Source organism: Oratosquilla oratoria, chromosome 22, assembly GCF_046742065.1.
Source record: "Oratosquilla oratoria isolate Oo_2021 chromosome 22, ASM4674206v1, whole genome shotgun sequence".
Lineage (NCBI taxonomy): Eukaryota > Metazoa > Arthropoda > Malacostraca > Stomatopoda > Squillidae > Oratosquilla > Oratosquilla oratoria.
Genome location: NC_134798.1, coordinates 12,095,195 through 12,112,254, shown reverse-complemented (window position 1 = coordinate 12,112,254; position 17,060 = coordinate 12,095,195). Strand labels below are relative to the sequence as shown.

The 17,060-nt window shown below is 36.5% G+C and overlaps 1 protein-coding gene across 7 annotated transcripts in view; it reads left to right on the top strand.

The window, feature by feature from the left end:
- Positions 1-13,784, top strand: part of LOC143037434 (uncharacterized) — a 102,839-nt gene extending 89,055 nt beyond the window's left edge. For all 7 annotated transcript variants that reach the window (XM_076205652.1, XM_076205651.1, XM_076205650.1 and 4 more), the window contains one exon: positions 99-13,784. In XM_076205652.1, coding sequence (XP_076061767.1) covers positions 99-269 — 171 coding nt within the window. In that variant the 3' untranslated portion in view covers positions 270-13,784. The remainder of the gene's footprint in view (positions 1-98) is intronic.
- The last annotated feature ends 3,276 nt before the right edge of the window (positions 13,785-17,060 follow it).

Here is a 17,060-nt window from a genome sequence, read left to right as displayed (position 1 = left end):
TCTTTCTTGTAAAGGGGAAAAAAAGCCCTTGGTATATATGTCTATTTATGTAAAGGAAATGTACTGTATTCTGTACAATAACTTTTGTTTCCTAACAGGTTTTGGAGCATGGTAGTAATGGAACATGTTCACGCATGTCTCTTGTGGAGTGCAGTACTGTATCACCAGGACGATCAGCCATGATGCACCGTTTCCACCCAAGTACACGATATGAACATGTAACTGTCAACTGTTGTGCTCACTGTAATGGAGAAATAAAAGTTGTTTGAGTTTACAAAGGTCAAGTGAACAGGAATTTTTCATCGTACATATTAATTAGGGACATTGTTATTCAGCTTCAGGACTTTTAACTGCTGGATCAGTGATATGAGGTTGATGCTGCTTGATTTATGTAATAAGCAATACTGTGATTAGCTACAAAAATGAGCATTTGTTGATTTTAACTCCATCAATATGAGTATTTGTTGGCATCAGCACCTTCAAAATAAGTATTAGATGTTAATGCCTTCAATATTAGTATTTGTTGGCATTGATGCCTTCAAAATAAATATTTGTTGATGTTAAAGCCTTCAACAGGAGTATTTGTTGGCATCAGTGCCTTCAAAATGAATATTTGTTGGTGTTCATGCATTCAGCATGAGTTGGTGTAAACGTATTCAACAAAAGTATTTGTTGATAATCCTTCTACATGAGTATTAATGTTAATGCCTTTAGCATCAGCTTACAAGAGTTTCAGGATAATGGTTTGTATTAAAAGTCAGATTTGGATATTATGAAAGAATGTGAAAAAAAAAATGAATTAGGTAAAGTGGAAAGGTTTGAGATGTATGAACGAGAGATGTTCCTGGATAATGGTTGTGGTTCTAAATCACCTCAAAGTATGGTAGAATCATTATTTATATAAATCTCTGTATATTGTAGTGCTCATGAAACTTCAGATTCACACATAAACCTCCCGTCTTTTCACCATGAGATACAATGTTTTGCACAAGTGTAGGAAAATAGTTAAATATTTGTATACAGCAATCAAAATAATGGCCCATTTTGTAACTGCTTGTGTGGAAGAATCAAAGTTTCCTGCATGGTAGCACCACTTTGATCATCATCTGATAGGTCAAAACATACCAGTCTTGTGGCTTTTATTCCCATGTGTTATCTTTATCACAGGTGATGCTTGTTATTTAGCATTAACTTCTTTGTCATAAAAGTACTTTTTCTTTTTAAACAGTTTTATTTGATTGAGGGGATCAGACCTTAGGTTGGAGTGAAGAGCCTTAGTGAAGCTCTTTGATTCAAATATGGTCTTGACATATTTTGTTCTGGCTAATCCCAAATTCATTTTATTCAGCTTGAGGAAGGACGGGAGAGGACAGAAGACGGGTGAATGGAGAATGGTTGTATATGGAAAATGTTGTGATGCATGAGGTGGAATGGGGGGTGAGGTAGTGTGTGTGAGCAAATATTTTGACGCAGCCAGAAGGGATTTCTCCCCGTCCTCTCCTTTATATGGGGGGACAGAGAGAGGGGGTCGCCGATTTGATGAAGCGGCCTTGCTGTGGATGTGCTGTGTCCTGCGACACTGCTTCTGACCCAGGGCAGTGGACAGGGTGCAGGGATGACCTGTCATCTAGGAGGTGCTAAGATGGGAGAGAGGGTGGAGGGGTGTGGAGTGTTTTCGGGGATGGAATGGGTGGGAATGATTTTATGCCTTGTCCTTTTTGGCTACCTCCCTGGTAAGGGGGAAAAAGCCTTGGTATATGTATGTATGTATGTAGAAGAGAATGAATTCATTACTTGAGTTCTCTCTTTTAGGAGACCTATGGCTCCCAGAAAAGCAGCCACAATCATCAGTTCAGTCTGTAAAGCATTTGGTGGAGAGATTTTATAGAGCTGTCTGGCATGAAGAATGTCTGTGAAACAGGAAAGGGAGAGGACAAGAAATAGATGTGAGCAGAGAGTAGTTGTGAATGGATGAGAAGTTATTAGCTTCATAAATTTCTGAGTGGATGAGGAAGAAGGGGGATGCCATATAATGAAGCAGTGGGATAAACCAGCTTGTGCTGCGTCTTGTTACATTGTCTCAGACCCAAGCACTCAGTTGAGAACAGGGATGATCCACAAGGAGCTAAGAGGGAAAGGATGACAAATGGATTATTGGATGGATTTGGAATGAGTGAAGACCTGGCACCCCACCCTCATAAAAGGGAAAGGAACTTTTGATATATGTCCCCTCATCCAAAAAAGCTAGGATAAAGGGGAAGACAAATGGATGTGGGATAGGTGAAGGGTCTTTTGGTATATGTTTGCATGGATGGATGTATACCTAGAATTAGTAAATATAGGACAGGGTAGTATAAAGTGCTCTGTGTCTTCCTTATGGTGGTTACATCTAGAGCATTTAGGATATTGCTGAACAAGTTCCATGTTGATACCATGTTCAAGTAGTTGACATGAACATAGGTTACCCAGTATAATTCATCCTTTTCATGGGAGTTGTTTCTCTTCATAGTTGATTTTTGGGGAAAATTAGAGTATAGAATGTGATGAGCATATAAGGAGTTTGAATTTATGATTTGTGGAATTCTAGAGATTGATTGTTGTAGATGTTTGAGTAGAATATTGCTGAACTCATGTCTGATGTGAGGAATGGTTGGGTTCATAGGCTTTTGCTTAGAATTGTATACCTATCTTTATCATTTGCTGCTCTATGGGGAGGATTTTGATATTTCATATACAGACGCTCCTCAACTTATGTTTTAGTTATGTTCCGAACAGCCGAACGTAAGTTGAAAATGAACGTAAGTTGTTACTGTACTATACATCCGTAAATTCTATTACCGTATCTTACAAAACACCCCTAAATCATTAATTATACACATAACATTGTAAAATAATAACATTAATTTCAAATAAATTAAATTCAAGCAACATAAATTGAGATGGTGGGGGAGGAGGAGGATGAGGCAAGGCACTTTCAGTCTGTCGTTTGTGCAATGTAAACAATGGATGCAGCGTCATGCGTAAGTATCGTTTGAACTACGGAGAGCGCGCTAAACTAAAAAATTCACTCAAAATTTTTTTTTTTTTACAATTTTTTTTTAGTCCGTTCAAACGTAAAATCGAAAAAACGTAAAACGAATGAACGTAAGTAGAGGAGCGTCTGTAGTAATAGTAGTAAAGAGAATTTTCATTATTGTAGACATTCAAAACAGTGATGGCCCTAATTGCAATGCATCTCTTTTAGAGAGAAAACTAAGTGGGTGCCTGTGGGCTGTAGTATGCTGGAAAATTAGTTACCCATTCTAGTGCAGTTTATTCAACCTAAATGCATTTTTTTTGTTAGGCATTATTTATTAGTTAAACCTTTTTACAGTTTCTTTTTCCGATATTTGCTAAAATAAACTAAGAAATATATTTTGGAATGTGTGTGGTTCTAGTTCTTTCTCTTTAATTTCTGTGTTAAGATTGATATACAAATGACTTGATAATCTAGGCTGTATTGTGAAAGAACCTGCAGTGTAAAAAATCATAAAATCCAAAATGATAAATTGTGGCTGTCAATACACACACACACACACCCTTTCACTGAATGGACGGAGAGAATTGGTGTTCCAAAGAAAAAGGAAAAACTACGTGGATCTCAACATCCAGGAAGTGCCTTTTTGTATTTATAGGGAAGGGTTAGTGCTCGTGGAATAGTGGGGAAGTGATAGGGAAGGAGAAGGGAAGGGATATTAAGGGAAATGGAAGGAAATGAGGAAGAGAATGACATGGTCCAGGAAGCTAGGAGAAATGTAAACAAGAGACGAACTGAAGACGATGACTTTGGAGAGGACAGAATCAACAAAAATGTAAAGATTAGAAGTATAGATAAGAGCAATACAGTAGAAGGTGATGAGAATATTTTCCAGGGATTTAAAGAGGGTGGGGGGACACAAACCCCCCCGATTGACAAGACTAGAAGAGAAGCTCGATAAGATGATCGAGCACTGGGAGCTTAGGTTCGGTCACGTTAACAACATTGTGCAGAGGGTTGAAAAATTGGAAGAACTAGAGAAGGCGAACAAAAATTTAACTAAGGAAATTGAAGAATTAAAAAAACAGTTAAAAGAAGTAAAAGAGGAGAATAAAGTCTTAAAGGAGAAAAGTAAGGACAACAAAGAGGGTTGGAAAAAAATCCAAGAAAACAGCAAAGTTGCATTTACTGACATAATCAAACAACAAATGAAAGAACAAACTGAAGACTCAGTTATTAAAGTGATGAGACAGAAGGAGAATATAGTAAGAGACTTAGCAGATAGAAAGAAATGTATAATTATATTAGGAATGGAATAGAAACATAACCCAGGTAGAACCACAAGAATCAAAGAGGAAAATGAAAAAGTAAGAAATTTACTAGAATTAGTTCAGGAAGATGAGCCAGAAATAATGAAACAAATCGAAGAGAAATTCAGAATCGGGAAATATAGTACAGACAAGACCAGACCAATTAAGATTAAATTCAGGTCACAAACGACGGCAGAGAATATCTTATCCAAAACAGGGAAACTAGCAACAAGTGAACAATATAAAAAGGTATGGATAAAAAGGGAAATGAATAAAGAGGAAAGAGAGGAGGAAATAAGGAAAAGACATGAAGCTAAGAAAAAAAATGAGACCAGAACAGAGACAGAAAAACAAGAATTCTACTGGAGAGTAGTGAATATGAAATTGAAGCAATGGAAAATAACAGAGAGAAACACAAAAGAAACAGAGAATACAATGGAAATAACAGAAAGTTAAGAGTATCCTACACAAATATAGATGGATTAATAACAGGACTGAATGAACTGAACAAATATCTGAAAGAAAAAGATCCGGACATAATGGGAATTGTTGAGACAAAATTAAAAGGTCCACTACCACCCAACAGCATAGGACACAATGCATATAATTATTGGATTAGAAACAGAGAGATAAAACAAGGGGGTGGAGTTATGTTCCTGACTAAGAAGAGTGTCACATATGGGAAGAATAGAGTAGAGATGATTATGATAGAAGTAGAAGATAGAGATAAGAAGAGCAGAAAGTTTGTAATAAACTACGTGCCCCCAAAAACAGCTTCGTGGGAAGAGAATGAACATAAAAGCATGTTAGAAGACACAAGAATAACACTAAACGAGATAATGGAAGATGGAGGAAGAATAGTTATGATGGGAGACTATAATTGCAAAGAAATATGCTGGGAAGAGATGACCGTAAAGGGTGGAGAAGACTCATGGGGAAGTGTTCTATTTGAGATGATTATTGACCACACAATGACACAATGGATCCAAGAGAACACTAGGTATAGAAATGAAGAAGAACCATCGAGACTAGACCAAATAATCACATCAGAACCTGAAATAGTGGAAAAGATAGAATACCAGGCACCAATAAGCAAAAGTGACCACATATTGATAGAACTAGAACTAAATGAGAATAAATACATGAAAAGAAATGAACAATATAGAAAAATAAGAGAATTCTTCCAAAATGAAAACTGGGAAAGAATACACAAAGAAGATACAACAGTAGAAGAGAAATGGAATATTTTGACAAAAATCTATAAAAAAGGAGTAGAAAAGTATGTCCCAAGACAAAAACAAGAAAAAGAATATGTAAAGTACTGGTACAATAAAAGTTGTAGGGAGATAAAAGACAAAAGAGACAAAGCTTGGACCAAATGGAAAAAGAAAAAAAAAAAAAAATGGAAAATATATACTTGTTATAGAAATGAATATGTACAAGCGTGCAGAGAGGAAAAGAGAAAATATGAAAAAGATGTCATAGAAAAATGTAAAGATCAACAAAAACTATTTTACAGATTTGTAAACAACAAACTGAAAAACAAACAAGATTTGGAGAAATTAAGACAAGGAGGAGTTGAATACACAGAGGAAATTGAAATGGCAGAAATTATGAACAAACATTTTAAATCAGTGTTTACAAGGGAGAACATACAACCTGAAGAGATTGAATGGAAAGAGAAAGTCCCCCCTATGAAAGAAATAGAAGTAACAAAGAATGAAATAATGAAACACTTGAGTAATCTTGATGTCAGAAAATCGCATGGACCAGATGAAATAGCAAACTGGATTTTGAAAGAATGCAGGAATGAACTGGCAGACATAATACATAGCATAATAAACAGTTCCTTGAAAGAAGGTAAAGTTCCAGAAGATTGGAAAAAAGCAAATATAGTACCTATATATAAAGGGAGAAATAAAGAAGACCCTACCAACTATAGGCCAGTCTCTCTAACAAGTACAATAGCAAAAATTTGTGAATTGTCAAAAATAGATGGGTAAAATATTTAGAAAAAAACAATGTGCTAAATCCAAGGCAATTTGGATTCAGACAAATGAGACGATCATGCGTCACCAATTTAATATGTTTCTATTCAAGGCTAATAGATATAATACAAGAAAGAGATGGATGGGCTGATTGTGCATTTGTAGACCTAAAAAAAGCTTTTGACAAAGTACCACATAAGAAGTTGCTTAATAAATTAGAAACTGAAGGAGGAATACAGGGCAAACTGCTAAATAGGATGGAAGACTTTTTGCAAGAAAGAAAAATGAGAGTAGTGATAAGAGACCAACACTCAAAATGGGATGAAGTAATAAGCGGTGTTCCACAAGGAACAGTTCTGGCCCCAATAATGTTTGCTATATATATTATTATATGGATGAAGGAATTGAAAGCTATATGAGCTTCTTTGCAGATGATGCAAAACTATTGAAAAAAGTGAACACGGAAGAAGATTGTGAATCACTACAGAGAGATCTAAATAAAGTACAGGAATGGAGTAGGAAGTGGGAGATGGAGTTCAATACAAAGTGTAGTATAATGGAATTTGGAAAAAGTAAAAACAGAATAACAGGATCATATAAATTGGGAGAAGAAGGAATAAAAAAAGTAGAAAATGAAAAGGACCTGGGAGTCATTGTTATGAATAATGTCACCTGAGAAACATATAAATAAGATTTTTGGATAAACCTATAATTTAATAAGAACAATCAAAGTTGCATTTACATACCTAGATGGAGAAATGTTGAAGAAAATTCTAATCACCCTGATAAGACCAAGATTGGAATATGCAGCAACGATATGGTCACCAAGTACAAAAAAATGTATAAAAAAACTTGAAAGAATACAAAGAGCAATTACAAAATTGGCACCAACACTCTCAAAACTATCATATGTAGAGAGACTAGCAAAACTTGAACTACAGACACTAGAGCAAAGAAGAGAGGAGATTTTATAGCTATTTACAGGATCATGAAAGGCACAGAAATTACTGATAGAGAAAATCTGATAAAATGGGATGACAGAAATACAAGAGAACATGGAAAGAAAATAAAAAAAGACAGCTATAGAAGAGACCTGAAAAGGAACAGCTTTCCTCACAGAGTAATAGACAGTTGGAACATGTTAGATGAGAAAGTGGTGTGTGCAAAAACAATACATGAATTTAAAAATAGTTTAGATAAAATGAGATACGAAAACGGGACACCATGAGCATAGCTCCCCTTCCCGTAAAATACAATAGGTAAATACACACACTTTCGTCGGATGGACGGCGTGAATTGTAATTCCGAAGAAAAAGGAAAATCTACGTGGATCTCAATGTCAAGGAAGTACCTTATTGTATTTATAGGGAAGAGGAAAGCTTGTGGTGTAGTGGGAAAGTGATAAAAAAGGAGAAGGGGAGGGATTATTGAGGGAAATGGAAGGAAATGAGGAAGAGGGGGACATGGTCCAGGAGGCCAGGCGTCTTGTTAACAAAAGATGGACCGATGATGACGATGATTTCGGTGATGACGGGATCAACAAAAATGTAAAGATTAGAAATATAGATAAGAGCAGCACAGTGGAAGGTGATGATAATAGTTTCCAGGGATTTTAAGAGGGTGGGGCGATACCAACCTCCCCCGATTAGCAAGACTAGAAGAAAAAACTTTATAAAATGACCGAGCATTGGGAAAATAAGTTCGGTAACATAGCCAAGATTGCGCAGGGAGTTGAAAGATTGGAAGAACTAGAGAAGGGGAACAAAAATTTAACTTTAGAAATAGAAGAATTAAAAAGACAGTTAAAAGAAGTTAAAGAAGAGAATGAGGAATTAAAGAGGAATAATAAAGACAAGAGGCCATAGCAAAGGAAGCACAGGGCTGAAAAAAATCCAAGAAAACAGTAAAGTTGCATTTACTGACATAAGCAACAAATGAAAGAAACTGAAGACTCAGTTATTAAAGTGATGAGACAGAAGGAGAATATAGTAAGAGACTTAGCAGACAAAAAGAAATGTATAATTATATTTGGAATGGAAGAGAAATAGAACCACAAGAATTAAAGAGGAAAAAGAAAAAGTAAACAGTTTACTAGAATTAGTTCAGGAAGATGAACCAGAAATCATGAAACAAATATAGTACAGATAAGACCAGACCAATTAAGATTAAATTCAGGTCACAAACAACAGCAGAGAATATCTTGGCAAAAACAGGGAAGCAAGCAGCAAGTGAACAATATAAAAAGGTATGGATAAAAAGAGAAATGAATAAAGAGGAAAGAGAGGAAGAAAAAATGAAAAGGCAAGAAGCTAAAGAAAAAAGCGAGAACAGAATGGAGTCAGAAAAAGAAGAATTCTATTGGAGAGTAGTGAATATGAAAGTGAGGAAATGGACCATAACAGAGAGAAACAAAAAAGAAACAGAAAATACAATAGAAATAACAGAAAGTTAAGAGTGTCCTACACAAATATAGATGGATTAATAACAGGACTGAATGAACTGAATGAGTATCTGAAGGAAAAGGAACCAGACATAATGGGAATTGTAGAGACAAAATTAAAAGGTCCCCTACCACCCAACAGCATAGGACTCAATGCATATAATTATTGGATTAGAAACAGAGAGATAAACAATGGGGTGGAGTTATGTTCCTGACTAAGAAGGATATAAACGTGAAGAGTGTAACATATGGAAAGAATAGAAAAGAGATGATTATGATAGAAGTAGAAGACCAAGATAATAAGAGTAGAAATTTTGTAATAAACTACGTGCCCCCAAAAACAGCCTCATGGGAAGAGAGTGAACATAAAAGTATGTTAGAAGACACAAGAATAACATTAAACAAGGTAATGGAAGATGGAGGAAGAATAGTTATGATGGGTGACTTTAATTGCAAAGAAGTCTGCTGGGAAGAGATGACCGTAAAGGGTGGAGAAGACTCATGGGGAAATGTTCTACTTGAGATGATTATTGACCACACAATGACACAATGGATTCAAGAGAAAACTAGGTATAGAAATGAAGAACCATCAAGACTAGACCTAATAATCACATCAGAACCTGAAATAGTGGAAAAGATAATACCAGGCACCAATAAGCAAAAGTGACCACATATTGATAGAACTAGAACTAAATGAGGAAAAATACATGAAAAGAAATGAACAATATAGAAAAGGAAGATTGATGTATGAAAAAACAAATTTTGATAAAATAAGAGAATTCTTTCAAAATGAAAACTGGGAAAGAATACACAAAGAAGATACAATAGTAGAAGAGAAATGGAATATTTTGACAAAAATCTATAAAAAAAAAATAGGAGTGGAAAAGTATGTCCCAAGACAAAAACAAGAAAAAGAATATGTAACGTGCTGGTACAATAAAAATTGTAAGGAGTTAAATGACAAAAGAGATAAAGCTTGGAGCAAACGGAAGAAAGACAAAAGACCTGAAAAATGGAAAATATACACTAGTTATAGAAATGAATATGTACAAGTGTGCAGAGACGTAAAAAGAAAATATGAAAATGATGTCATAGAAAAATGTAAAGATCAACAAAAACTATTTTACAGATTTGTAAACAACAAACTGAAAAGCAAACAAGAATTAGAGAAATTATGACAAGGAGTTGAATACACAGAGGAAATAGAAATGGCAGAAATTATGAACAAGCATTTTAAATCGGTGTTTACAAGGGAGAACATACAACCTGAAGAGATCAAATGGAAAGAGAAAGTACCCCCTATGAAAGAAATAGAAGTAACAAAGAACGAAATAATGAAACGAGTAATCTTGATGTCAGAAAATTGCATGGACCAGATGAAATAGCAAACTGGATTTTGAAAGAATGCAGGAATGAACTGGCAGACAAAATACAAAGCATAAGAAACAGTTCCTTGAAAGCAGGAAAAGTTCCAAAAGATTGGAAAAAAGCAAATATAGTACCTATATACAAAGGAGGAAATAAAGAGGACCCTACAAACTATAGACCAGTCTCTCTAACAAGTACAATAGCAAAAATCTGTGAAAATTATCAAAAGTAGATGGGTAAAGTATTTAGAAAAAAAAACAATGTACTAAATCCAAGGCAGTTTGGATTCAGACAAGGACGATCATGCGTCACCAATTTAATATGTTTCTATTTACAGAATCATGAAAGGCATTGAAATTATTGATAGAGAGGATCTAATAAAATGGGATGAAAGAAATACAAGAGGACACGGAAAGAAAATCAAGAAAGACGGCTATAGAAGAAGAGATCTGAAAAAGAATAGCTTTCCGCACAGAGTAATAGACATTTGGAACAAGTTAGATGAGAAAGTAGTGTGTGCAAAAACAATACATGAATTTAAAAATAGTTTAGATAAAATGAGATACGAAAACGGGACACCACGAGCATAGCTCCCCTTCCCGTAGAATACAACTAGGTAAATACACACACGGTTTGCTGGTGTAGTGGTACTGTTCTGAACTGTTAATTCAGCAGCCTGAGTTTGAGCCCTACCCAGGGCTGAAAATTTCAGTATTCATACACTGAGATTCAGTACTCCAATTTGGGTAGACAAGGAGTTGGGAAGGGATAAGGTCACAGCATCACCCATAGATCAGGCCATATATGGTAGAAACTGTCAATCATGAGTCTAACACATGATCCAAGACTAGTGAAACACACAAAGATGGCACCAACACTCTCCAAACTGACATACAAAGATTGTCCAAACTTGAATTACCAACCCTGGAACAAAGAAGAGAAAGAGATCTACTGACCATCTACAGAATTTTGAAAGGGATGGAAGTCCTCGATAGAGATTATTTACTTAAGTGTGATAAAAGAAAAACCAGAGGACATGAAAAGAAACTTAAAAGGGATAGTTATAGAAGAGATCTGAGAAAAAAAAAAAAAAAAAAAAGTTTCCCACCCAGAGCGGTGGATATCTGGAATAAATTGGATGAGGAAACGGTGAGTGCAAAAACTATATAAGAATTAAAGAACAAACTTGATGCTGAAAGATACAAAGACGGATCACTACGAGCATAGCTCTCTTCCTGTAAAATACAACTAGGTAAATACACACACACTTGGTATTCCCTCTTGTATCCAGGTTAATGGAGCCAAAGCATGTGAATAAGGAAAATCCCAGAGTGGTGCAATGTCTTCCCCTTCTCCCTCCAAATGACCTCAACAGTCACTTAATCTTCTCTATTCATGTTATGTACTGGAGATACATATTTCAAGTGAAAAGTGAACTATGAAACATGCAGAAAAATATAAAATATGTTGTACAGAAAAAATATAGCAAAACAAAATGACAAAGATGAAATCTTCGTAGTCAATTTGAATCCGGGCAAAGTCAGGTATGGTGTAATTGGACATGAGGGATTACTATACACACATTTATATGTACAGTGGCCGCGAAAAGTTTGGGCGCAAAATTATAGGCGCCCAACTTTCCCCTAAACTCAAAACATGCGAAAAATACAACTTTCCACCCAAACTTTTCGTTATTTTTCAATGCTAGCGTTTGTACCCGTATTTAGCCGAGACAATACACACTATTTGGCAACTCTGTTTAGGCGCACTCGATGTCACATGGAGTCGCTTTCTAAACGTCTCTCACGGAGAGTAGTCTTTTTTTTGCGGTGGTCTCTGTTTTTGTGCCTTGATATCTCCGTTAGAACTGTAGAAGTACGATTTGATATCTTCCTTGGCCGACCAGAGCGATGCTTTTGAGTAGGAATGATGTCACTTCCTTCGTCTCGAAATTTCTTGGTCCACTTTTGCACTTGACGCACTCCAATTCCCACACGAGTAGCAATATCTTTACACTTATAACCCTCCTTATAGAGGGTTATGATTGTAACAACTGTGTCTCTTTCCAGCTCTTTACCACTTCCCATTACGGAGATATCAAGGCACAAAAACAGAGACCACCGCAAAAAAAAGACTACTCTCCGTGAGAGATGTTTAGAAAGTGACTCCATGTGACATCGAGTGCGCCTAAACAGAGTTGCCAAATAGTGTGTATTGTCTCGGCTAAATACGGGTACAAACGCTAGCATTGAAAAATAGCGAAAAGTTTGGGTGGAAAGTTGTATTTTTCGCATGTTTTTAGTTTACGGGAAAGTTGGGGCGCCTATAATTTTGCGCCCAAACTTTTTGCGGCCACTGTATATATACATATTTTTTACTGTTATCATTTCATAGTTTAGGTACCAAAACAAATGATAAATTACATTTATAGATTTATAACCTTTGTTTACATTCAGTTTGATCCAGGTAATCTGAACTTAGATAATCAGGATTTATGTATAGTGTCTCATTACTCCACAAAATTTCTTCCTTGTTGCAGGGTTTTTAAAAGGGGGAGGTGTGGAAAAAATATCTACAATTATGGGAAGGGAAACACTTTTGGAAATGCCTTTATAAAACTGGTAAAATTCCTCAACCAGTTTTGGGTTAAGCAGTGTTATTTGCTTAATAAAGGTGTTTCAATCGCTTGTCTCCCTTCCCATATAAGGGAGGTGGCCAGTCAAGGCAAGCACCCACCCTCCACCCATCCCACACACATTATTTGCAATATTGCTTAATCACTATTTAATTTTTAAACTCACTGATTTTGAACCACAAATTAGATTATCACACAGAGATACCAATTATACCCATAAGTAACATTTTATAGTCCACTATTCTTCTCATTAAAATATTTTAGACTTCATAACACTTCTTTGTTCATTCTTTCATGTTTTATAGATACTCTTTTTTTTTATTATATTTCTGCCACAACATAAATAGGTTTTGTTTGCTTTTTTATAATATTTCTTTTCCTTTAATCATAAATGGGGGTAGGGGGTGGGGGGTTATATCACCAAAACACCCTCTTCCTGTGTGAGTCAACCATCTTATTGCCCCAGGTATCTCTTGTCAGAGACCTATAGCTGTCAGGTAATTGGCCCATAAGTCACTCGATAAAGAAATATTGTATGGCCAGGGTGGGGCAACACAGGCCTATTCTTTGTTGACACCGTTTCAGTGCTGAATAATGACCCAAACACAGTTGTGCCAGTGTAGCTCCTACTTGTCTTTGAAGAGACTCTTCTGTGGGGCTAATGTCTAGAGTGGTTTGATGGAAAAAGGAGTTTTGTGATTTGTTTTACAAATATTTGTTTTGTGATTCAAATGTGAATGTGTTTCCACATGGATGTGCTGTGTGGTACAGGTGGTAGGTTGTAGATGTTTGAATAGTGTACTGCCAGTATATTTTTGTTATTGTAGTCAGTTGGTTATGCATGTGTGGTATAATGAGATTGGTGAATAGGGTTCTTGATCAGTCATAAGAAATGTCAAAGGTCTGCTGTAGTGAATTTCTACTTATTATGAAAGCAGAGTTTATAAGCAAAGTTTGAATAGTTAAAAAATGTTAGAATAAAGGATGTTTAGTTTATGTAGCATTTTGAATATATTTTTTAACAGATGAGAGTTTTGTACCCTTGTTTGTAACATCCCCTCTCTGGGCTGAATCATGATTGAGCATATAGGCATACATGAATGTGAGGCCCCAGTCACTGAATAATGTGTTAGCTCTATGAGCCAAATGCTGCCTCACTACCTACAGAGAGATCAATGCTAAGTGTGATGTAGCAACTGACTGACCAAGTATATTCAATAACTGTTACAACTGCCAACAATAACAGTAATTCTAGTCTTCCTTTTACTGACAAAAGTTCTGTCAGCAGTAGTGTGAAAAGTGAAGGTGAACTCCAGTTATCCAGTACTAGTTCAGAATTTCATTTTGAGGACCTGCAACTCTTCTCCCCTATCAAGAAGAGGACATCAGGATCGTGAAACAAGAATCATATATCTGTACTGGAGACCTGGAAAGGTGAACCAGCAGCTGCATAACCACTTCCACATGGTGCTCCTGGAGACCTACTCCCTCCTGTGAATTACCAAGAGTGAAGGCAGTGACTGAGATTGACAATGTATTCAGTCACAGTATCTCCCACTATCTAACAATAAGTTTATTTTTCTTCCAACTAACAACCATGGGTTAAAGTGGTGATGGTGTGAGACAGTGGGGATAGGAGATGGGATCTCTGGAAGCCCTTAGTCATAACCCCAAATGGTAGATGGTGTAGGCCCAGTGGTAGCCCTGTGAAAGGATAGGGAGTAGCACAGCTCAGCAGCAGCCTACAAGACTGAGCAACCCTATTTAGAGACTACCCTGCTTGCTCTACATGGGGAGAGGGGTGTCCTAAACATGGCCTCCCCAAACCTAATTAGATTAGGGGAGTTGTCCCCAGCATGGACACCCATGATGTGGTAAGAATACTAACAGTAACCAAAGAACAATGAGGGAACAACAGCCCTCCCAGGACCAGCCCTTGTGTTGCACTCCTGTCTCGCCCTGCAATACCTCCCAGTGAGCAAAGTAAAGAAACCCACCCCCAAATTCAAGAACAATCTACAAAAGTAACACCAGAGCAACTGCCTCATCACTTCTGTGTGGTGCTCCTGGGTACTCTAGCACATCCTCTCTTAGGGCTTAATTACATTAGTAATATTTGTCCTAATTAATTGGAGTTAGTGAATAATATTTATCCAGGTTCAGATAAACTTAAGAGGATAGGAGAAACAATCAGAACATTACCATTTACAAAACTTTATTACTAAGAAATATAGTTAATTATGAATATATAAAATTTTAAATCAAACTTTCTAATATATAAAAATATGGAGGAAGTGAGACAGAATATTACTTCACTTGGTTTTTACTACACTGATTATTTTTCTTTTATTACTTTCATTTTTAGTATCTGTTCTATATATCACTATAGTCTAAATTAGAGAAGATAAGTTATTTACTTATGTTGGTGATTGTGAGATATAATGTTGGTGATTGTGAGATAACAATCACTTTCCAAGAGTCCTAGATTCCTAAGAAATGTTTTGAAATCTGAAGACTTAAAATTACTGCCCTGGTCACTATTTCTTTAGGAAAGCCTACTTAGGAGAAATACTTCAATAGTTCTGTAGTAATGTCATTGGCTCTAATGTTCTTAAGAGGAATTGCTTTGGGAAAACAGGTGGTTAGACAGGTGATGGTAAGTAGATATTTGTTTTCTTTCTGAGAAGGGGGCAAAGCCCCAATGCAGTCTAATAAGACTTTAAAATAAGGTTCTTTTTGAGCAGGGACAGGTCTTAAGGGTGCCTTGGGGATTGACTGATAAGGTTTGCCTACTTTCTGGCATGTAGGACAAACTTTACAATATTGGGAAACATTTTTCTTAATGAATGGCCAATAAGAATGTCTAAGGATGTGTACCAAAGTTTTTCTGACTTCTGGGTGACCAGCCAGAGGAGTGTCATGGGCCATATAAAGTATTTGAGACTGCATGCTAAAGGGAATAACAATTTTGTTTTTAGTTTGCCAATTTTGATCCATGGGAACATTATGCGCTAATCACTTGTGCATTAGAACATCTTCATCCAAATAATAACATTGAGACAGCCTCAGATTGAACTTTGGACACACACTGATCCCAAAGGGATGAAAGACATAGGTCCTTTTTTTGGGCACTAATCAAAGATTCTCTAGATACACTTGCAATAGAAGGGTTAGCATTATTAGAAATGTCTTCTACAAAGAGGATGTCAATGTTAAGAGATTTTGAATCTAGAGGAACAAGAACTGCCTGAGGATTGAGGACTTTGTTAAGAGATTCAGTGATTTTACCAAGAGGGTCAGACTTTTAAATTGGACTCTTTTTTTTTTTCTCCGAGAACAGGTCACTGCATACACAGGGAAAATAGAAGGATTGTCTCGGAAGGAGTCTTTGGTTATTGGGTCTTTGCTGACCACAGGTGATTTGACTTTAGTGCCAGCTAAGTCATTAGTCTACTAGTAATTCATCAGCAGCAGCAACCACAACTTCTCCTTTGGTGACATCAGTACATAGGAACACTTTCATACCTGCATCCTTTTGTGTCAGTCACGCATCATGGAACATGACATATCCCCCTTCTCCGGATAAAAATGTTTAAACCTTTAACATTTTGTATCAGTACATGACAAGGCATCAGCTACCACATTTGATTTTCCTAGGATATGTTGAATACTTAGATCATATCCCTGGAGTGCTAATGCCCATCTGGCTAATCTGTCATTCTTTATTTTTCCACCTATGATATACTTCAAGGGGTTATGATCACTCAGGATGATTACCTTTTTGTCCAGGAATATCTGGAATTTCTTCAAAGCTAACATGAGGCTGAGAGCCTCCTTTTCAATGGTAGAATACCACCTTTGATAATCCTTGAAGATCCGAGACATGAGTGAGATGGGCCTCATGACACCATCCTTTTCCTGAGCAAACATAGCACCTACTGCTACACGACTGGCATCACAAAAAAGTTAAAAGGTTTTACTATAATTTGGAGCTATTAAGACAGGACAACCTGAGAGAAGCTTCTTACACTCTTCAATGGCATCAGTACCTTTATCCCACCTGAAATGATTATAAAGGAGCATGTGGGTTAAAGGAGCAGCTACCTCTGCAAGGTTTGGACAGTACCTCCAATAGAATCCAAGCATGCCCATGAATCTTCTGATACCTCACTTTGTCTTCAGGACCTGGAATTCCGTGATGTCCTTCACTCTGGCCTCTAATGACATGATGCAATTCTGGCTGATCTGATGTCCTAAATAGTAGATGGTGCTCCTCCCAAAGGCACTCTTCAGATTCACAGTA